The sequence below is a fragment of the Chlamydotis macqueenii genome, chromosome 15 (assembly GCF_036417535.1).
Source record: "Chlamydotis macqueenii isolate bChlMac1 chromosome 15, bChlMac1.mat, whole genome shotgun sequence".
NCBI lineage: Eukaryota > Metazoa > Chordata > Aves > Otidiformes > Otididae > Chlamydotis > Chlamydotis macqueenii.
This window is the reverse complement of record NC_141570.1, coordinates 3,601,396-3,624,806: the sequence shown is the minus strand read 5'-3', so window position 1 is coordinate 3,624,806 and position 23,411 is coordinate 3,601,396. Positions and strand designations below refer to the sequence as shown.

General features: G+C 44.0%; 1 protein-coding gene and 1 long non-coding RNA gene across 3 annotated transcripts in view; both read left to right on the top strand.

Moving 5' to 3' along the window:
* The first annotated feature begins 3,812 nt into the window (after positions 1 to 3,812).
* The window catches only part of USP22 (ubiquitin specific peptidase 22), a 100,017-nt gene continuing 80,418 nt past the window's right edge, over positions 3,813 to 23,411 (top strand). For both annotated transcript variants that reach the window (XM_086759582.1, XM_086759581.1), the window contains exon 1: positions 3,813 to 4,063. In XM_086759582.1, the coding sequence (XP_086615708.1) occupies positions 3,938 to 4,063 (126 nt within the window). In that variant the 5' untranslated portion in view covers positions 3,813 to 3,937. The remainder of the gene's footprint in view (positions 4,064 to 23,411) is intronic.
* Positions 9,583 to 10,312, top strand: LOC147598822 (uncharacterized). The gene is made up of 2 exons (XR_015260194.1): positions 9,583 to 9,820; positions 9,937 to 10,312. It is a non-coding gene; the product is annotated as an uncharacterized LOC147598822 (long non-coding RNA).

The window sequence follows — 23,411 nt, the reverse complement described above, 5'->3', positions numbered from 1 at the left end:
TTAAAAGTAATTGGTAGCTTCCTTTGATGGCCCTTTTGTATCTGGATGAGAAAGATCCAAGAGGACTCATTTTTATTAGTTATTTCCCTCCTTAATTTTAGCAGATGGTGTCAGAACACCATCATGACTTATGTACTTTTTTTTTTTTAGAAGATAAAAGAGTTGTTTGATTAGTAGAAGATCTATAATTTCTGCTGGGTTTTCAATTGCTAAAGATCTGGTAGATCTTAAGATCAAGGTTATTAAAAACTGTTTATGACATTTCTTAGGTGAGACACTTTTGAATATGCCTGCTGTAGGTTTGGTGTTAAAATCAGAGTGATATTAAAGAGCATGTCTGATCATGGCACGCTAAGAAGTTTTTGGTATTGTCTTTGTGAAGCAATGACAAGTGTGCAGCATTTAGAGTACAATTCTCTTACAAGTGAAGTCAGTAAGGAATATTGACATTGTCGTAGTGGAAGTGGAAAAGGATCATCACCGAATCCACGAGGCTGTTTTTTAACGCCAGGAGAGCCTTCTCACATCTAAAAAGGTTTCACTTTAGCTCAGTTATTACCGCTCATTATAATACTTAGTAACCCCCACCAGTCCTCCCTGGACAAATGGAAAAAAAAAAAAAAAAGTCCCTGCTCCAAACAGCTTAGGACAAAATGAGAGGGAGATTTTGAGAGCAGCAGAGTTCAGGGAAACAACCTACTGATCATCAGGTAGAGATTGGTATTGATAGGCAAGTAGTTTATTGAGCCTCGGCTTTTTGGTGCGCCCTGCAAGGAAAGGGTTGTAATGAGCGGTGCAAAGGAAGCAGAGAGGAAGCTACCTGGGTATCATCAGGGAGCTTGTCCCAAGCATGGGAGAAAATACAGCTTAATTGGTCCATACTGTTTCTTATGTTTATGAAAGAGCCACTCAGACTGTGGGGAGTGACTATATTAGTACAACACCCAACCATTCCTTGATGTGGGAAATGCTCAACACTGGGGTCATGAAACTATTGTTAACATCAGGAAGGGTCACGCACGTGCAGGGATCTCCTCACTCAGAGAGGGCGAGGGCTTACAAGTCCTGTTAGGGCTCAGAGTCTCTCCGATGCATTAGGGTGCGCAGGCGGTGTCAGAGCTGCCACGCTCCAGTGCCTGTGGTTGGAAGCACTGCGCTGCAGAGCGATGGGTAAAGATGTCTCTGAGGGGGACGGGTTAACGTGTGGGAAGCGTGTGCAGCACCAGTTCTTGCTGCCTTTTCAAGACGAGACGTAGGTTGCACGCTGGCTATGATGACTTACAGGTCTAATGATTACGTAGGGTCAAAGAGAGGGTACAGCCTCACTCCAGATTTCACACGTAATCTTCTAAAACTCCTCTAGCAGTGCAACTAGCAACCTCTACCAGCCTGTGTACACAGCGGCGTAATCAGGACCTTTCCTGAAGGCAAAGGTCTCTTGGTATCTTTTTTTTTTTCTCCTGTGGGCCAATTCTAGTTTTATTGCTGGAGCTGTAATCCCCAAACTGCGTGGAAGAGGGATTTCGGAGAGGCTAACAGGCAGTACGAGCCAGGCCGAGTGAAGGATCCGTGTTACTGTTACAGGAGGTCGCCCGTACAGCACACGGCTACGCTGGCAGGACAGCAGCCTGCTGCTGCTTTGCAGTCTGAGGGTATAAACTCCGGTCTTTTGTTAGCCATATGTTCCCTACTTGCCTTGCCACCAAACCTTATGGTTACACACAAATCATGAAAAAATGTCCCTTACACTATCAGATACCCTGCTTTCTTTCTGAAATGGCAGCACCTCTAAAGAAAATGAGAAGTGGCTCCGTCCGCAGGTGACAGTTGCAATTGTCTTTTTGTTTTCTGCAAGTTGCAGCAGTAGGCCACGGAACTGGACAGGACCTTCCAAAAATCTGCCAGACTTAAAACGTTAAGTCTTCTCTCTCCTGAGAAAGAATGTAAATAGCATGTGTTGAAAGAAGGATTGATAAAATAACGCAGTGGTACTCAACCACTACCTTTCTTATTGCACATCCTTGCAGGGCTTGTGTAAGAGCGCAGCCTCTGCAAAGCCTCCTGCCTCTCCTTTCACACATCACGGCGAAACTCCCATCCTCGTCCTCCTGCCTCGCTCCACCATTATGTAACCCTATAGCGTGTGTGGCACGCAAGCTCAGCGCTATGTACAGACTCAGTTTTTTTTTTTTTTTTTTCCATCGTCTTCTAATTTCCTTGTATAGCCATTTATCGGAAAAAGCTGAAATAATACCGGGTCTGGCTCTAGGCTGCTCTTGTCTCTTCCCTGTGGCGACACCAGGAGAGCAGGCGGCGGTAAGGAGAGACCATATACGGGCCTGGGGGCCAGCCGCGGCGCTGCGGGGCACCCGCTCCCCAGACCCCAGCCATCCCGATGCCCGGCGAGGCCTCTCACACCCCGCCTGCCCCCACAGAGCCGCACTCGGCCTGCTGAACCTGCCAACGCCAGGGAGGGGGAAGGGCCTGCCTCTCCCGCGGGTTTTTGGTCCCGCAATACCCGGCTGGCCTAACCGGAGCCCGCTGAGCCACCCCTGCCGAGCACGCAAGGGGCACAGGCGGGGAGGCAGCCGCCCTGCCCCGGCAGCGGGAGCCCTGCCCCGGGGAGCGGCCCGGCCGCCGCCGCCGCCCCTCTCCCCTCAGGAAATCACCGAGGGAGCAGCGAGGCGGCCGGGACCAGCGGATGTGACAGCAGCGCGGCCCCCACAGCGCAGGCTGCTGCTGGGAGGGACCGCCCCCTCAGCCGGCCAGCGCCAATGCCCTCGCGCCTCGGGGTGTGACTGACGGCCGTTCCGAGCAGTCCCGCCGCAACACTCGCCACACAGGCCCCGCCCTTTCTCTCCGTTGGCCGGATGTCCTGTCAATCGGTCGAGCCCTGCCCGCCCCTTTCCGGCAGGGGGAAACGCTAGGTAGGAAGGGTGGAGGGGGGAGAAGAAAGGCAAAGAAACCAATGAGACGCTAGAGAAGGACACCTCCGCGGCGGAGTGACAGTCGGAGAGACCAATAGCCGCGCTCTTTCCCCCTCCGGCTCCCTCCCTCAACGGTGGCGGGGCAGAGGGGGCGCACCTACCGCCCCTTCCCCGTTGGTCTGTCCCACTCCGGGCCTGGCGGGCTAGGTTGAGTTAGCGGCTCGGACCATTGCACCCGGCGGGCGGGGGGGGGAGGGGGGTGCGGGCGAGGAGGAGGAGGAAGGAGACGGCGAAGGAGGCGGGGGGGCGGTTTAAAGAGACAAGAGCCGAGCGGGCGGCCGGCTGGGGGAGCCGGAGCGGCGGCGGGCGGAGACTCGCCCCCTTCCCCACACACGCTCGCTCACACCGCGGCCAGGGTCGCCGCCGCCAGCGCCCCCCCCCCCACCCCCCCCACCTTTTTTTTTTTTTTTTTTTCCGCCCGCCCGTTCCACAGCGGCCTCTATGAGATAGAAGAAGGGAGCGGCGGCCACTCCGGGGGCGGCAGCGGCCGCTAACAGCCGCCGCCTCCTCCTCCTCCTCGCCTGCGAGAGCCCCATCTTTGTGTGTGCGGGAGAGGGCGGGCGAGAGGGGAGCGCGCGCTGCCCGCCCGTCTCCTCGCTTTGTTCGGAGCCGGGGGGGCCGTGGCGGCGCGGAGCCCCGGCTCTATGTGCCAGCCGCTCCCCGCGCCCCCACAGCAACCCCGGGGGGGCGGCGGCGGCGGCGGGAGAGGAGGAGGAGGAGGAGGCCGCGCGGCGGGCGGCGGCGTGAGGGGCCGGAGCCCCTGAGGGCGGGTGCGCGGCGGGGGGTGGGGTGGGGTGTGGGGGGGGCGGTGGCGGCGGCGCGCGGCCGCCCCGGCCCGTTCCCGTGCCCGCGTCTGTGTCGGTGCGGTTGGTGCGGAGCGGTGGAAGGGGCCGGCTCGCTGCCCGCCGGCCCGGCCCGTCTGCGGGCGGATTGATGTGGGGGGGTCTGACATGAGTCCGCCGGCGGCCGGGTGCTGCCATGTGACCGGCTTCAAGGTGGAGAACTGGAAGCAGAACCTGCGGGCCATTTACCAGTGCTTCGTGTGGAGCGGCTCGGCCGAGACCAGGAAGCGCAAGGTACCGGGGGCGGCTCGCATCCACCCCCCCCCCCCCGCCCCCCCCTTTCCCTTCCCCTCCTGTCCCTTCCCTTCCCCACGCGCGCTCCCGTCCCTTCCCCTCCCTCCCTCCCTCCCCCGGCCCGCCCGCCGCTCACACGCACTCCGCCGCCCCGGCCTGCCCGCGGGCGCGGGGAGGGGACGGCTTCCCCCCCCCGCTCTCCCTCCCTCCTTCCCCACGGGTCAGGTGGGCCCGAGCCTCCCCCCCAGCCCCGTGGCCGCCCCGCCGGCAGGGAAGGGGCCCGGGCTCCGGCGTGCGGTCGTTGGGGCGGGGGTGGGAGGGAGGAAGCGGTCGGTGCCTCCGGGGCGGGGAGGGTGGGGGTTACAGCGGGACCGGTCACAGGGATGGAGGAACCAGCCCCGGGGGCTCCCTCCGTGCCACCTGCCCCGGCCCGCCGCCTCCTCGTGCTCCCGGAGGTGCGGGAGGCAGCGAGGGTTTCCCGGAATACGGCGGCGGGGGGGGGGGGGCGGGGGGAGGGGAGGCCCGGGACAACGGGCACGTCCGGCCTGCGGCGGAGCTTTGTGCCGGCGGGGCCGGCCGGAGCCGGGGAGAGCAGGGAGGCACAATGGCTGGGAGCGGGGCTGTGGGGCCCGGCCGTGCTGGGGCCGTCTGTTTGTTTATTTTTATTCCTTCCCCCCAAAAAAAAACCCCCAAACCAGCAAGCTGCTCGTTGTGATAATCCACTTGGAAAAGGGGATCCCTGCTGTAGTCGCGGGGGGAGAACAGGAACTGAGTGTGGAGCACAGGGAAGGGGAGAGGGGAGTTTGCTCTGGGAGTGTGCTGGTGCTTGGGGCGTGCTCTGCGCAGGCAAACACCAGGAAAAATCCGTGTCAAGGAGGCAAAATGCAAGAGGAAGAGCACGTTTCCCCACCTATCTTCTAAAATTACCTCCCTACGTGCCTGTTTCTGGAGGACTTCTCTCTCTTAACTATGCAACTAATTACTGTTTTCTCTAGAATCAACTCGTTTTTACTTCAAAGTGACTTGGCAGATTTCTGTCAGTCATCACATTCACGAGTGAGGAGGGGAGCGCAACAGCTACACGTAGCAAAACTTGTTTTTTGGGACAGCACAGATTGTGTGTTGTGCTGGAGCAACCCATTGAAAACTTTCTGATCCCGGTTGCTTTGCATTAAGCTGCTCAGCTTATTCGTAATAGAGGTAGAGTATGAAAGATGGACTGCAGGGTGAGGTGGCTAACTGTTTTTCTGTGTTCAGTTTCTGTTCTCAGGACAATCCCAATTTTCCAGTTTTTTAATTAAAGAGGAAAAGTGGAATCTCAGAGGAAGCATAATTTAAATGTATTTAGTTGCTTGATAGCAAGGTATAGTCAAAACTTGTTTTCAGTATTTGTACTCCCCTGTAAGTCAATATTACAAAGTATACTAGTCAAAGTCTGGTTTTATTTAGCCTTTAGTGTGTCAAAATACAAATTGGTATATAATACGTGGTACTTACAGCTTAAATGGAGGTAAAATTATACATGTAGTGCGGAAGAAAAAAATGAGTTAAGAAGATGTTTCAGACAAATATAAATCAAGTGTTATGTGGAAGAATGAAAATCAAATTTCATAAATTTCATTAGAAAAATTACCACTCTTCTTTTTTAATATAGAGCATCCTTTCTAACCTGCATACCATTTGTGTGCTGCAATAGTTTGGTTTTTTTTCTTCTGAAATCTAATGGTAGTGATATGTTGATTACTGCTTGAAAGAAAAATAACAGCTGGAAATAAATAATATTCCCTTGTAATCAATCTGTTCTCGCTTCCTCTTTGCACAGCCAGGCTCATAAAGCAGAACAGGATTGTTTCAAAATTATCTGCCCTCTCATGGCAAATATAAATTTTCCAAATACATGCTAAAAATGCCTTTTTTTTTTTTCTCCCCTCCTTTTTTCAAGCAGGTTGCCAGTCTGAAAATAGTTGGATTCCTGAATTCAGCCAACCTGAAATATGTGGGAGTACATGGCCACATACAAACAGGGAAGCATTTTGGCCAGCTCAATCTGGGGTTCGGTTCCCAGTCTGTATTCATAAAGATTGAAGAAAGTATGTAAGCGACAGTTATGGTACTTGCCTCTCCTGCATATGGACACGAGACCTTCCATGGAATTTTCCTTTACTGAAATTCTCTGTCCATTTGTATGCCTTACAGTTTTAAAAGTAAAATTTGATAAACGATATCTTCTGTTTGGAGGCATGTTTATAGTCCAATACCTAGAAAACAGTCCTTTGTTGTTTAATATTGTATATATACAATTATGTATGTATATATATATATTTTTAGGAGCCTAGCTCTCTGCTTAAGACTACGTGAGGTAGTTGGTGAGGGTTCTTAATCCTCATCAAAATTCCGAGGTGAAATTAAAGGTTTGGTAAAAGGTGGTATTTTTTTTTTTTCTGTCGCAAAATCAAGGACAATCACGTAATTCCTTTATCACAGAAAACATTCGATATACATACTTGATTGCTGACGGGGAGCGTTGGTCAGTTTAACTGTTCGTCACATGAACCTAGCTGTTAAATAGGCCTTGGCTGTCTGGTGATAGCCAGATGCAAATTGTTAGGTTTCTAGAATGGTAATGTACTGTATCCATCCTAAGGCTTGTCTTAAAAATCCAGATAGCAGTGGGAACTGCAGGGGGCAGAAAGTGTCCATTCCTCCTGCTTCACTTGCACTGCCTGCTGCATTATGCTTTAGAAGACCATTTTAACGCTGCTTGCAGTTTGCTGTTGGTTTTTAATAGGTACCTCTTCTGCGAATAAGCTTTTATTAGCATCAGCTCTCGATTCACTATGCTTTACACCCAGAGTTTTGAATAGAGTAGCTGTAAAGCACGGTTTACGGTTGGAAAGCTGCCTTCTGAACGTGTGTTTGAATTCTCAGTCAGAAGCGAGGGGTAATTACGTATATATCTGTGTAAATACTGCAATTGTGGTGAAGGCTTTAGCAGTATGTTTGCTTGTGAAGCATTGTCTACACCGGGATTTGAGCTGTTGTCATGGTGCATCATTGTGTCTACGTGAAGGAGCGGGGCTGTCGCTTGCCCCACCTCGCTGCATCTTGGCCAAAGTAGCGAAGTGCAGCAGCGGTGGTATGTGCTGTTCCAGGCAAAGGCTTTGCCATGGTGTGAATGTGTTGCTGCTAGTAAAGCCCAAGCGAAGACCAAACCTGTCTGTCACACTGTTTGAAGAGCGGAACAGGAAAAGGGGTAGAGGAAGAAGTCCGAAGAATGGCTCATGAAATTGTAAGAATTGTGATTGGAACTGGATTTTAGGGCTTAAGTTGTATGTGAAGTGACACAAAATTAGGGTCCACCATCTTGGCTTTAGGACTTTGACCTGTAACTCTTGATTTTTAATTTGTGATAGTTAGAATCTGTTTAATAAGCTGATGGCAAAGCTCATGTTTCTGCGGGTCATGGACTTTACCTTGAATATTCTGATGTGGAAATTACCTCACACTTAATTAAATAACACTGTATAAGAGGTCCTTAAATTTGACACCACTCCCTCCCATTCAGGAATTGTGGAAGCTAAAAAGACTCGGTGTCTGCCCTTCGTGTCAGCTTTTTCCATTTTTCTGTAGGGTGAGACTAGAAATGCTTTCCTTGTTCCTTTAGAATTACAGATGAGACAAATCTGTTTTGCAGTGCTGAATGTAGTTTTTGGTCCTCATCAGTGAGCAATTAGACCTGTAGATGCATCTTTGCGTCTTGGAGTTGGTAAGTAATGGATTCAATCCTTGAAGGGCAGCTGAATTTACAACTGAATTCTGTCTTACTGAACTGTACACTTTGGAGGAAAACTGTCTTTATTGTTCTGAATGGTTCTTATTACTGCTCTGAAAAGGTTTGCGATGATGAAAGTGAACTGCTCGTCCTGACCACAGTCATGATATGCACAAGGTCCTATCTGGAATTTCAGAATGTTTGTTCTGTGCTTCTGCCCATAGATCAAAGAATAATTGCCTGTCAGGGGTTGTACACTGCCACTGACAGCGGGTGCGTTCTAGCATATTTCTTCCTGTTTGAGAGCTTCTGTTGTTTTTTCCATTATTCTCTCTTTACATGGTCCCTCAGGACTGATTGATGCTTTCAGATATGAAGAAACGTTTTCTTTTAAAGGTGATGACCTTTCCACAGGTATCCTTCTCCCAGTGTACTTGCAATCTCAGTCCTTCATTCCTTCTAAGATTTGACAGATGATTGATTCATAGGTACTTAAAACTGAAATGACTTTGGTTCATTTCCTAACTTTCAAAGTAGAAAAAGCTTAGTAATATCTTAGCAAATCAATGCTGTGTCATGTTTTTGGTAGCAAATATTGTGGTTCACAGTCTAAATTAATGTGTTAAGTTCTTGCTAAAATGACCTTGCAGTCACAGGGTACGCTAATGGTGGAACTTCTCATCGAATGCCTGTTGAGGCATGCTTGCTCACTTGCTTTCTCCCTTGCAGCCTTGCCTCGTATACCTGTCCAGGAACAGGGAGGTGTTGCTTAGGCAATTTGCTTTGTACCATAACAGATGGGCAAGGAATCTTACTAGGCTGTGCCGCCTTCTCAGGCTCGGTGTTTTGATTGCTTAAACTGAGGAAATCTTAGCTTGTTTTTCTTTAACGTTTTTAGCATATGCACCAAACTTCTGGATTACAAATCCTGTGGAGAATGTGAAAGAGGAGTCCAGGATTCAAGAAGCATGTCTCTTTTTCAGCTGCGTGCTCCGCTTTGGCTGCCTATGTGAGCTGTCTCATTCACTCGGGAAGGATGTTCTTCTTTGCCGTGTGTTGTGGGGACTACCTTCTCCCTGAAAGCCTGTAAGAAGTGTCAAAATCAACTGCAAGCTTCATTGTTCAGGAGGTCTCCAGTTTCATACCTGAACAGTCTTCCTTAGTTCTTAACCTCTAAGGAGTAAAAAGGTCTTTAGACCTGCTGAAGGTAATGTTCTCTTTCCTCTTGGTGTGAAGACACGGCCGCTGGTGTGAGAGGTATCCAGACAAGAGATTTTTAGCTCCATGCACAGTGGAGCCTTGCATATGTGGGACAAGGCAGATTGAGAACTCTCCGCTGAGCTTATGTCTCTGATGCTGAAGAAGAGTATAATACAAGGCCTTCCTCTTCCTAGTGGTGTTAATCCCTATTTTGTATCCTGTACTGTGTTTTGTAAATAAATGGTTGGTTTCTGGGCCAAAGGTTAGGAATTAGTCTTGCAGCAACTCAAAGGTGGTGAATAGCAGTTCCTGAGTTGCGGGATGTGGGCCGTCAGGGCTTACCCAAACACTTGCTCATATCTCTCTCTCGGGTCAGCACTCACCTGATTTAAAGGTGACATAGATCTCTGTCATTGAAGCTGACTCATAAATAGTAGTTGTATTGGAACCATTTCCTTCTCTTTTTTTTTTTTTTTTAGTATGAATGGAGAGACAAATAAGTACCATAAAAGCAGTGTTCCCCATACTTTTATTTGTTTTGTGTTGCAAAGAAAGAAGATGGATCTCCACAAGCTAACAAAGGAAAAATACAGGGATATGCTGGGCAGGAAGACTTTTTTTTTTTCTCTGTAGTCTTATCAGTAGTCAAGGTTTGCTAATAGCCAAGCTGCTTGCCAGGAGCAGTTGTAGCATCTCTTTAATTTTGTCTGCAGTCCACGATCTTACTTGCGTGATGTTGAGAATGTCAAAAGCTTTCAGAGTAGAATGACACTAGTAATGTGAAGGTGGGCAGAGCGGAATGGCTTTGTTTGATTTGTTGGACTCTTGAGCTTTATTTTAAGCCACCAAAGCTTTAAACCCCAAACAAAGGTTAGCTGATATCCCCATTTTTTTGTTTCAGGCCTTAATCTGTAGCGTTGACATGAAACCAGAGTTGCAAATCAGTTCCAAACCTTCTACTCTCCTTTCATTTGAGGATTTTCTGTCTTAGTAACTGGAGTAACAAATCAACGGGTAGATGCTGCTGACTGAGAGGGGAAGCTGCCTGCTTGTGAATTGCTGGCTCCCCTTCTCCTGACTTAAAACTACTTGAGTCTGAACAAACGTATGTTTTCCTTTGGGACGTTCTCTGGGGATCCTGCTTCGTAACAAATGCTGTTGCTGATGTTAGTTTGATTCCCAGTGGTGGCTGTGGTGACTGATTTGTTTTAAACCAGAAAAAAATTAACTCTATTTCAAAGCTTCTGTTTCTCACATTAAACCTAGCGGCCATAGTTTATCCTGTTTATGTGTGATTGACTTGGAACTGTGGTTTCTTCATGTCTTTTTCCTGGTAGATGTAGAGCTTTTGTTTTGTTTTGTTTTGGTTTTTTTGTTTGTTTGTTTTTTTTTTAATCAGCAATACCTTTCCATTTCATTTGGCTGATAGCTACCTGAAAAGGTTGGGTTTGGGTTTTTAAATTCTTGTATTCCCATGGTTCTCCAAGTATTTATAACGTCTCTGCAGCACGTGGCAGCATCTAAGGTGAGGAGATACATACGTACTCTTGCTTATATCTCAGTTACAGTGCCATCACAAGGAAGGCAATCTGAAGGTGACCTCTCTGCATTTTGCTGGATTTACTAGAACTGTATTTTTTTTTTTTAATTTATTTTTAACCATGCGAAGAGCCATTGTTGTTAGAGGCTTTCTAGACTTGGACAGAAGGAGCTGCCTAGAGCAGCCATCTCCAATCTCTTGTTAACCCATGGGCAACGGAGCTAAGTGAGTGAAATGCTATGATGACATTACAGTTTATTATGTTATCCTGGACTGTGTTGTCAGCAAGCAGTGCTGGAGCGTAGGGAGAGCCATATGTTATCCGAGAGGCCTGAACTGGGAACCGTTTCTTAGCAGAAGCAGTTCTAGAAGCTGATAGATCTGTTCTGACTGGATGAAAGCTCTGTCTTGGTAGTTGTATTCTTTTACATATTGATTTGGCAGTCCTTTAGGTACACTCTGCTTAATTCAAGATAGGAATTGTGCTGCATTAGCTAGTAATACAATCGATGTTGTAAGGAGTGACTCACTGCAAAATTAACCTGCTTTCTGTTTGGTTCAGAACACATGCGGCTTGCATAGCAACTCCAGAATGATCTGTGGTTCACTTTAGTGGCAGGACAGCTTCCACAATGTTGATATCTCTCATTTTAGAAAAAAAACCCTCGTTTTATCTATTTCAGTACCTATTTGACAATCAGTAAAGTGAACTGTTACCGGACACCCGTCGACTCAAAGTAACCTGAGATTCACTTTATCAGTTGGTAACTGATTAACAGTAAGCGTCTGTCTTGTCACGTTCTTTTGTGTGTGAAACACAGCAAATGCTTGACTTTTTTGCAATTCTCTACTTCCATAGAATGTTACTCAAGGCTTTTTTAAAACCTCTCAGTTATATGTAAAACTAATATATATATATTTTTTTTTTTGTCTCTGCTGCTTTTCCAAGTTGGTAAAGATAACTTTTTCCCCTCTTCTCCTTCTTTGCCTGTGTTTAATGGAGCTTGAAATGGACGTGGCTCTTCTTGTCTACCTTTTCCATAGTACCGCTGGTGATGTCAGCACATCCCTGAGAAATATTTCTGTGAAGGTCTTGCAGTGTACTTGTACTAAATTTGTCATTGAATTAAAAAATTGAGTATCAGACAAGGTGAAACTAAAAAAAAAAAAATAGATGTGATAACAAAAGTCTTTTTCAACACACTTAATGTAGTGTCGTCTTGGTGTAAACATTGGTGCCAGTGGAAGTTCTGATGTCTGGTAACAAATTCTGACATTAAACCTTTCAGATATATTCAGTATCCTCCTTTAAAGTGGTAGGGAGAAGGAGCTCACTAAGTGTGATCCTGCCTTAGTAGTAACTCTGGAAAGAGAACCTAGGTTTAGCTACGCTTGCATGGTCTTGTTCTTACACCATGCCGTTTTTGCAGTGGGACAGTTGGTTTGCACACACAGCTGAGCTCTCCTGCACATACACGTTAAATATAGAAATAAAACGATTCATAAATTCAGTTAGTTGTATTTATGTATAATTAAATTGTAGAGATTATTAATCTACATTTCAGGTAAGAGATTATTAGAATATCTCTTCTTTTGCATTAGCATCTTAATCTGGAGTTCTGTGATGCAATTCTTGCCCTAGCCTGTCAAGCCAAGTTGTTTTCATCTCTCTATATTCTAAAAAGTAGTATTTATAGATCCAAAAAGTAAAAATTACAAGATTAGTAATAACTTTATTTTTGTCTAAACACATGGAAGACCCTGTAGTGCTTTGTGTAGTGAAATGATGGAGCTGATGGTGTGTCAAACACGGATGTGACACTGAGTTCCATTTGGGGTGATTGCTTCACTTGTCATTCAGAAGTTTATGCATCCAAGTAGACTTTTTAAAATAGGATTTAACTTTGGATTCATCTTACTGAATTGACTGCCAGAGCTTTTACATGTATGGCTTGCTTCTGTTTGTAAAGGGCTTTTGTTTTGCAGAAACTACAGCCTTGAATTCTATTACTTCAGTGTATGTTAGCACAAGGAGAGAAAACAGCTATAACCTTTATTTTTGCCTTCCCCCTTGCCCTGTAACTTACGGTTTTATTTAAAAGATAAAAAAATAAGATGGATTTTCGCCTCTTGGTGTATTCAAACCACCTAATCTTATTTCGTGAAGTTTGTCTAATTATAGTTCGGACTTCTGTCCTGCGCATTCAGGCTTGTTATTTATTGCATGCAAGTCAGATTTTAAGGGACATTCTTTAGAATATACTTGGTAAATAAAGGTAAGATTTATTGCACAGCAGATGTATGGTGACTTCATAAGCGAAGACAGCTGAGATAGCTGACTGATTTCAGTACCTCGTTTATGTTAGGTGAGGTTTTGTGACCCTGTGCTCTCCAGTGACAACTGCAAAATTTATCTTAAGGTTTTATGTTTTTCTTTGCTGTGCTTCATTATCTTTGTATTACTGCACGATTTTCTTCTTAAACTGGATTGCTGTCCTGCTTGGCAGCTCATAACCAGGGTGAAATGCTCTTGTTTTCTGTACGTTGCTGACTTGTCATGCTCTCTTAGCTTTTGGGGAAGGATGCTTGTGAACTCTTGGATTTGTTCATCTGAATGGTTAACACGCAGTTCTCTGGTCTTTGTGACTACATTTTGTGTTTTTGCTTGTGGGATGATCTTAAGAGTGATGTGGAGAACAGAATGAGGAAGGTAGTGAAAATAGTTTCAGGAGTTATTGCATTTATGTGCATGAAGAGGAACAAGGCTCTCTTTTCTCATTATGAGGCTGTTCCCTAATGAAATTATCTTATACTTTGTGTAGCGTAATTTTATGTTACTACCCTTAGTGATGTATCTCCTTGTCACGTAGTAATTCTGCTTCTTATAACTTTTCTTGATGTTTTAACTTCTAGTGCTGCCCCAGTAAATTCATTTTTTTCTGCATCTGGTTATAATTATTCTGCATCGTTTCAGTTATCAGAATTGATTCAGACTTGCACGTGCAGAAGAGTTACTGTCAACCGCTTGTTTGCTGATTGAAGGGAACTCAATCACAAAGTGCAATGGACTGGCTCCAGAGTTCATAATTATATGGACTATATCACTGTCTATCTGTGAAATAGTGCCAAGGTTAAAAATGAAAAATACACGTGGAGCATTAGAGAAGTTGCTTTAAGATGCCAAGTAAATCTTTTGTTCGTCCATGTGGTTAAGTATTTTACAAATGGAAACTTGAGAGGTTGATCCTGGTATGTCTGAGGTCACAGGGACATCTCATAATTGGAATGCCAATTTTCAGGCCCTTATCAAAGGATTTCAGGCAGTAGGAGGTGGGTTTTTTTGTCTGTCTTAGGCTGCATATTGCAAAAGTCTGACTGTAGAAAACCAGAAAATTCTTCAGTGGTAACCTGAAGAATTACTTTATTACAGCAGTTCTTTATAAAGCAAGCAATTTAATTCTGTAAGCATGTTGTGTCTGTAGGTTGAAGCTGTTTTGCAGAGAAGTTGTTTTAAGCAGTGAGGAAAAAAGAACACAAGAAAATGACTTTAAGGAGGAAAAGGTGAGTTAGCAAATCTGAAAAATGTTAAAAGCTTGAATTAAAATTTTAAAACTAGCTATGTATGTCAGTACGAGTGCAACACAAATGTGTGATGGAATTGGAAAATGATTTGGATGACAAAAATGCCATTCAGGTATGAGACAGGGCAAAATTTGATTTACCAGAGCAAGAGATGTGAAATTTGGATCTTTCTGTGCATTGTCACTGAAGATGAGTGAGGAACACAAAATCCAGCTCTTGGACTGTGGGTGTATGCGTGTCTCTCCTTAGCAGTCTAAGGAATTACCAGCTCTTGGCTGCAGGCTCTTGCTGTCATACCATTTGCTGCATCGTGTTGGTGCAGTTGTGCTGTGAACCAGGAAGAGCAGATAAGGATGAAGAAGATTGTGTTGTTTTTTTTTTTTTTCCTCCTCTTAATAATATTTCACCTGAATTGGCTCTATGTTATGTGTCAACGTAGGGTTGAACAAACAGCGGTAGCGTTGGTAGCTGGAGGGGAGGAGTGCCTGGGTGATGGCAGAGGACCTGAGTGGTGATGCTTGGAGGCTGCAAAAGCCGGTTTGAGTAACTGCTACCAGCGTGCAACTGCTGTCTCCCTCTGGGGTTTGCCACTAACAGACTGACTGTGTTTGAATACTCTCCATCTACTAATGGTTTCTGTAAAGTGTGGCTAATTGGAAGGGTTCCGTGAAGGTAGACCTGTTACTGCTCCCGTTGTGTGTCTGTACGTGCTGCTGGAAGTACTGCAAGATGTGCTAGCGTGTGTTGAGCCTGATGCGTGAAACTTGTCTTATGTTTGCTTATTCCTGTATGCAAATAATTTGCTTCTACTCCAGTTTCCGTGTGAAAAATAAATGAACCGGGGAGTGTAGAATGCCTGTAGTCTGTGATCAGCTATTACAGAAAATCCACTTTTCACATTACATTTAATTTAATGAAATGAATAGTGTTTTCTTCTAAGTAATCAAATTATGAGCCCCTTGTTTCCCTCTTGAAACAAGCCTGTCTCTAAGTTAATATTTCTGTCTTTTATAATCAAACTTTTAAGATGTTGTAACTTTTTTTTTGTGGTGGTGGTGGTTTAAAGCATCTGGTCACAGGGCATGTGCCTAGATCATGCTCACGCCATATATAGTTGAGGCTGATGGGATAATGGGTTTGTAAATTAGCTCTTTATGGTCCTGATTTTCCTCTGGCCTGCTCCCTTGTGTAAGTCTAGAGCAGCCCCAAGGCTGTTCCGAGCTGCGCCAGCTGGCTGTAGCCCTGCGGGACTGGTGTGCCAGATGGAGACAGCAGCAGAGCAGCGGCACTCCAGTAACACCCTAACGTGCTTCCTAGGGTCGAGGGCAGGTGCTGGCTCTGCAGCTCTGTCACGGCATCCTCGGGCACGTGGTTGTGCTGGTACCCAGTTACTCTTGTACTGGTACAGCCCTGGAAAGGACTGGGCTAGGGAGGCTGGGGCGTCTCCTTTTGAGGAGATGCGTAGTACAGGAGTCAGCTTTTGATACATTTTGTGTGTGTTAGCATCTCCTTTTTCCTAGTTTTATGCTTCTGTACTGTATCTGAAACATTAAGTTCCGTATCTTGTACAGATAATCAAATTGAAAAAAAATTATGTTAATATTGAGCAAGAGTGGTGTTTCTTGATGTGTTGTTCTGGTTTTTTCCTGACTACTGAAAACTGCTGTTATCTGTAAGATATCCAGACAAGAAAAAGCTTGTTAATGCTGATGGTTTTCTTTTATTTATCTATTTTTTTTTTTAAAACAAAACAAACCCCCAAACTCTTCCATTTTACTGCCTGAGAATGACAACTTTAAACATACTCAAAATGAAAGATATCAGAAATTTTATTCCTTCGTTTGGTGAGCTGACTTTATAGTTTTTACTGAAAGAAATTTATTTCTTAGAATACCAGTGAAATCTGTGGTGTTACTGCAGTATATTCAGGCCTGCTGGTCCACCTCAGCCCTGTGGCCTTGTTTGTATTCAAGAACAAGCTGGGTCAGAGTACTCTTCCAGCCGCAGCAGAATAGCCTCATCTGCAGAAGATGTACCCCACAAAAACCATGCGTTTGAGAATTTCCATCTTGTGGAGATGAGGACAGTAAATTGGTGAAACTCCTTGAAGAATCGTATTACCTTATGGCTGCTCAAACAGCAGACGTTTTCTAGAGGAGCTGAGGTACACCAGCTTACCTGGTGTTTCATCGCTCTTTTGCCACAGAAGACTTTGTTCTCATTGCCCCATTAATGCAGCTAACACTTCTAATCCAGCAGCCCAAAATAGCTGTCAAGCCTGGATTTTACTCTGCTGGCATTTGCTGCACAGATAGTTGATATAACCGAACGTGCTGAACTGTAGCTGGGGAAAAAACCCAACTGAAGCATGTAAGCCTGTTTTGGTCAGATATTTCAAGTGTCTGATCTGAATAAGCTAATAAACTCAATATGATAGTATGTAAAAAGGCCCTTCTCAGAAGAACAATTTGCTTTCTTTGAGACAAAAAAAAAACCCGTCAATGTCCAGAACTGTATGGCTACTAGTGGGAATAGGCAAGGAAGGATGTGCCTTGGAGCTTCCTTGCTCCAATGATTATCTGCTGGAGGAGTGAAATAGAAGGAGAATAGACCACAGAAAGTGGTGGCTATCGTATTCCAACCTAAATAGTATCTGTCTTTGCTCTTGAAGCCAGAATGCTGCTATTTTTGTGATTCTGTAGGACCTGATGTAGATTGGGAGTCATAATTTTGTCTTTGCTAGCAAAGACAAGTGACTTAAGGCTATGTCTATCGTGAAAGGTTTGCCAGCTCAAAGTAATGAAGTACTAGGAATGAAAGTGTGGTGAGAAATTATTTACAAGCTACTCTAGGGGAATTAAAACCAGAACTTTGTACTTCAGCTCCCTTGTAATTTTGCAGGAGTTGGGTGTTTTTGTTAGGATTGATTTGATTTGTGTTTTGTTTTCCTGAGTGATCAACCATAGATGGCAGCAGTAAGTGTGATCTCTATGAACAGGATTAATTAATTAATGTTGCAGAGCAGTCCAGTGGGGCTTAAGTGAAGGTACTCTGCCCCAGAAGACTGGAGTCCGGTCTGCAGACACTTCACGCTGAGCTGTGCCTCTTGGATGAAGGTTGGTCTTCACAGCCAATACGTTTCCAGCATTCATTTCATCATTACAAGGCAGTATTAAAAAGCTTTAGATGCACTTCCCTAATTTCTTTACAAAGTAGATTTTTCCACACTGACTTAGGTTACAGGATCTGCTTCAACTCAGTGCTTACTCCTCTCTGCTAGACAATGTTTTAACTGCCTTTTTACTTGGGGAAGCTTCTGATCTTGGGGAATTGGAGCTAATTTCCTAGGAAGATAGCAGATTAATTGTAATCACTTCCTTACAAAATTCTTAACACATTGTTTTTTTTAATTCTCTCTCATGCTGTCATATTTGAGTTTGGAGGTATGTTATGTCTACTTACAGGTATGAGTTTGAAATAAAGCTTTTCAAGGAAATTGTTACATTTTCCTTTTGTCATGCAGAAGCTGTGATCTGTGTAAAACCATGCTGATCATGATGCCCGCTAGACTGTTCCTGTCACTTTAGCATACTTTTATATCCATCTACTACTAGTAGTTCATAAATTAGATTTTATTTTATTTTATTTTATTTTTTTAAAGAGATGAAATCCTTTTGTCCTGACATTCTTCAGTGCTGAATCCCTTAACGTCATCTGTTCAACTCATGCTGCTTAACTTCTTAAAGTATTTCCTTCAAGTTAAAATCTTGGAAGTAGGACGCATACTCTATGAAATCAGTTCTATCAGCATTAATATTACACATTTCTTCTGGTTCGTCAAGCAAAATAAAGTTGCGCTAGAGGTGAATCTGATGATTGGTGGAATCTCCGAACTGCATTTATAGAAAAATTTCTAGCAAACCAGATCAAAGAGCAGAAGTCATGCTTTGTAGTCCTGTCAATTCTGCAACACGAAAGAAGGTCTAAGTATGGTAAGTGTTTGAGCAAGAAGGAGATTCCACTGTGTTTTTTTTCAACTTCATGACTTTCCTTACTTCCCTTTGCAGATTTTGTTTTAAGAAACTTGTGGTACGGAGCTTTGTTTTCAGGTTTCTTCTTCTTGTGGTCAGTTAGCTGGAAAAGTAGAAGGGATAATCATGCCTGCCAAACAGAACTCTTAGTAGAGTTGGTTTTGATGTAATGTCATCTCTGAACTTCCAGAGAGGCCAAAGCTGGTTTTGAATCTGCCCTTAACTTGCAGAGAATGTCATATAGTGTTGTGAAACACAAGATTTGACAAACTCCGTAACTTGGCATGAGTAACGTCCTAAGCTGGGCTTGGTGATTGCTTTTTTCTGCAATTTGCCCCTAGCTTTTAGAGTGGCTTATTTCATGTCAGGTTGGTTTGACTGGATACTTCAATGTTTCTGTGTTAAGCACAAGAAATCTGGTGGACTGTTTCCTCATTTTTGTTTCTGTTCTGCAACTCTTCTTCAGAGTACATCCTCCATCGTAGGTGGTACCTTGTTTTCAATGGCTGGGGTTTTTTTTTCTTCTATACCTTGAGCTTCCCTTGGTGTTCCTGCTTCTTTGGCTGTACACTACCTTTTTCCTTAGAAATTATCTGTTTGTTTACAGTTCAGGCAAATGTCTGCATTTCTGCGCTCTTAATTTCTTAACGTGAGCCACCCTTTCGAGTCCGATCATGGAGCACTACTCTTGACACGCTATCTGAGCAGAGTGCTCTTCATGCCAAGGTTGTAAGTGTTAATCTTGCTGCAGACTGGGGTGATAATTCATTGCTGTCACAGCAACACATGCTTAAAATTGCTTCTTGCCAGATTTGTTGGCTATATGCTACACTAGAGAAAATTATTTCAAGAGTCTTATTGCATAGCCAGATGCTGTAGAACTAGTGCAATCAGCCCCCCCCTCCCCCTTTTAATGACTGTTCTGACTTCAGGGAGGAAAACCGTTATACAGTGAAATGCATTCCTCCTGAGCACTGGTGAAGAGGTAGGTGAACTGATCGTGGCTAATTTTTCTGGTTTTGCTTCTAGGGAAGTTCTGTTTTGTGTTCAGGTTAAAAAGGAAGGAAGGTTTCTAAGGTAGGGTGAGGGGAATTAAAGGAATTAAACGGGGTCCCCCTTGCTGCTTTGGTTATGTTCTTTGCAATAGCTAACTGTTGTGGAAGTTCTATGTTTTCTTCAAGAACGTGTGCTAATGACTAGATTGGCTTGATTCTGAAGAGCTGGAACTTCTCCTGCCATCTGTGTCCTTGCAATCTTTCCAAAAAACCAGAAACTTTGTGCACTCTTGTTTGCTAATGGCCAGCGTATCTAGGCGCTGGCCTGTAAGATGCTGTTTGGTTTAGTTACAGCCACTTCAGCTAGGTTAGGTTGTTCTAATTTTACCTCACTTTGGAATTTTTATTCTATGCCACTCGGTAAATGTCCAAGGATAAGTATCCTACTCCTGGAACTTATGGCTATAACCTACAAACTGGTAGCTGTTCTGACTCTGGGATGATGTAGAGCTCCGAAGAGGAGAATTGGTGGCTTTTTGGTATAGGATGTGAGGTACCCCAGAACATTTGCCATCATATACTTGCTGTAGAAAAATGCAAGTTACTTAATGCATAGCTTCTGAAAAAAACCTACATTTTGTGCAAGATGATATTTGATTACTAGGGAAGTGAGATTTACTGATTATTTAGTCTGATATTAACTTGCTAATACGCTTTTTCCCAGTGTATTTCCAGCATAAATACCGTAACATCCAATGGCTAGGCATTGTGTCACCAATGACTTTATCCTCTCTTATTTTGTAAAAGAAGTTGCCATAGAAGTTAGGTTATTACAAATGTGTTTCCGTATGTCAAGATCCAGGCAAAAATGTGTAGGAAAGCTTGCTCTAGTATCACCCAAATTGTCTGTCATGCAGCCTTCCCTACTTTTCATTTGCACCACCAGATTATCAGAAACAGTATCTTGAAAACAGGAACTGGGAAGAACTTCTGACAGACCTGAGTGAACCACCTCTTTGCTTGGCAGAGGTAGCTTTTAAGCAACTTGAGATACTTTCAAGCAGGGCTGAGGTGGTACTCTCAAATCCTTTTTTAATCCCGCTGTAAAGTGTCAAGACCGTGTATTTGTCCGCAAAACACTGCACATGCTTATAACCATAGAGCAAAGCAAGAGATCAGAACTCGAAATCTGTATGGGATTTCCTGTAATACTTTTGCTCTACTCTGTGAGTTGTAATACTGTCCTCAAGAATCCTCTGGTTTTGCTTCAAGCTCTTAACTGTTTTTTCAAGTGGAGTGTGCCAAGACAGTTCTGGTTTTCGCTCAGGTAGAGGACTTAGTAATTCACGTTCTCCCTCGTTCCCGTGTTCTCCGTTGTCACCCCCATCCCAATTCTGTGGTCTGTGTGGATGCCTTTCGTTTGTACACGGGGGCTTTAGAAGCTCAGACAACTTTACCCTGCTTGCTGGGGTAGCCTGCACAGCTCTCTGGAGCTGACGAGAGAAAGGTTGAGTTCTCTGCTGTATTTCTGGTCTCTAACGACGTCTGAGTAAACGATAGATTGAGGCTGAATCTGTCTTGCCATGCGCATTATAAATGTTGAATTTGTTACTGGTACCATTTCTATGGAACAGAGATTTGTTTAGAACAAATTAGAAGATTAGTTTTCTGTTATAGCCAAAGTTCAGATTGCAGTGTGGTTATTTTTAATAGCAAATACAAATTATTATTATTAATTTATTTTTTTTTAGCAATGCCAAGCATGAGCAAACTTCTGCTATTATGCTGACTTTGGTGAGGGGTCTGGAGCTTTAATGAGCTGTTAACACACCAGCTAATGCCCTGACCAGCAGAGAGTGTTGATAGGTCTATCTTAGTTTTGGAAACAGGAGCCAGTTAGATCAATGGAAGAGCATACCAAACAGTACGCCTCATCTGCCAGAGAATATTTGTTAGTATGTTGGGAGCAATAAATAATTAAGAGTTTCTGAAAACTGTTAATGTTCCTGTGGTATGGGAAAGAACAAGGAAAGCAAATAATAAATACCCTAGTTTTCTCTTTCCCAGTGAAACTGCAGTTTCAGAACTTCAAGTCCAAAGCAGCTGTTCCCCCCTCCCAAATTCAATTGTTCAGTTGGGAGATAAGAAGCATTAAGCTTATCTACTTGCTTGAACTGATTAACTTCAGACCTCAGTCATTTGCAGCTTTGGGGCAGAGCTTGTGGAGTCCTACCTTTTGATGATGTTTCCCTCTTGGAATGCACTGTGGTAACTTTTGAGATTGCATCAGATGGATTCCCTATTAAGAGGAAGCTGTGGATACCAGCAGACCATCCATGTTGATTTGGGAAGAGAACTGAAATTCAGAAGGGAAGGCAAGACACGGAGAACCTGTGCCATCTGTTCTTTGGCTTGTTCAGGCTTCTCTGCAATTCAGTCTTCACTTTATATCCACTTGATAAAAAATATTACCGTATAGCACAATAACAAAACAAATCCTTGTCAGATTCTGTGTGGAAAGTAAGTAAACAGAAAATAATGAGAGACGGAAGCCTCTAGAACATCTAATACAAAGTGAAGGAAGGTAGAAGAGTTGGAAGCAAAGCTTCTTGGTTTGGGTGGGGAGATGACGGGGAAGAGAGTGTTGTAATAGGGACGGATCAGGAAACCCCTGCCGCAAGCAGTGGGGATGCACCAGGGAAGTAACTCTAGAGACGAGCTGCTCGAGCAGCGTAAAACGAGCCAGAGTGCTGTTCAGGTGTAACTATCCCTCTGTACCTCAAAGGTGAAATACGGTTTTTGGCTTCGTTCTGCCCGTGGTTTTTGGTGCTATAGCCGATTCTGTCCATCCCAGCAATGTGCTCTCTTTTACAAGATTGCTAACGTGAGGCCTTGGCGCAGACGCTGGTGGCCAAGTTTCATTTCCCCAAAGGACGTTATAATGTCAGCAGCAATTGTTGTGTAGACTTTGCCTCCCCGTTTGCATGAACACAGCTTTTTCAGACGGAGGGACCTTCTTGCTTTTTGTCTTTCTTTTAAATGCTTAAATTCTGTGCAAAGTCTGTGTAGTTGCATGTTAAACGTAACTGATAACTTTCTCCATTGCTGCATGCATGTGCTGAAATTCAAATTTGAAACCACTTAACAGAATAATTTTTTTCTCAGTCTGAAAAACCAGAACCTGTCACTTTCATGCTGTAGTAGCATTTTAAAATTGATTCGACGACGATTCCTTGTTTTCAGAGGGAATTGTGAAGCCGCATTATATTGGATAATGGGAAGCCGATTGGAAATGCTAACATTTTTTTTAATTGGAAAACCAAATTAGTGTACTCTTATGTCCCTCAAAAGCACTGCTCATAGTATCAAATGTCTGTTAATAATTTCTTAGGAGAAATTATGGAAATACTACTCAATGCACTAATTACTGCGTTGATTTTTGAAGGGTAGATTTGTGCCAAGGTACACTGGGGTGTATTTGAACGAAATGCAGAGCAATAAAACTGTAATTGTAATTCCTGTATGATCAACAAACAAAGTGTTAATTTTATTAGTTCTGCTGGCAGTCTCTATTTGGAATGTGTGGTTGGTTCTTTCTTAAGCCTGTGCTTCGTTAAACTTTTTGTGCTGTTCTGCCTCGTCTGTCAGGCAGTGCCTCATGCGGAACTGGTATTTTATGTGTAGATGTATGTGTATCTGTAGGTACTTAATTAAAAAAAAAGTCCAAAAATGAATGTAAAGGCTAGTTTAGTAGTTACTTTTGGTAAAGCTTTCTTCTTCTCCACGCTATTATCATAACTATAAAAGAATTAAAATGTCACTTGGGTGGTTCAGTCACTCAACGTTCAGTTATTAATTACTGGTACAGGGAGCAGTCACTGTTCCGTTGTATTGGTGTTAATCACACGGTGACTTCATCTGTATTGTTTTACTAAAAATGCAAATAACTGTTGTAAATAGTTTTAAAGTTTATTTCTCATTTCAATCCCAGTGTCTCATGGAAGGCTCCTGTTGAACTTTTATCTCCTATCATGAGAGTCCAGAACTGTGTGATGTGTTTAGAAGCCTGTAAGAATACTTATTTATTTCTTTTTTTTTGTGGTGTTGTGGTTGAGTACAGCTCAGAGATTTTTTTTTTTTGACCAACATGAATAGGTTTCCAAATCTTAACTTTTTAAAGCATAAATTTGCGTTTTGAGGGTTTAATACTTTATTTCATTGCACAGAA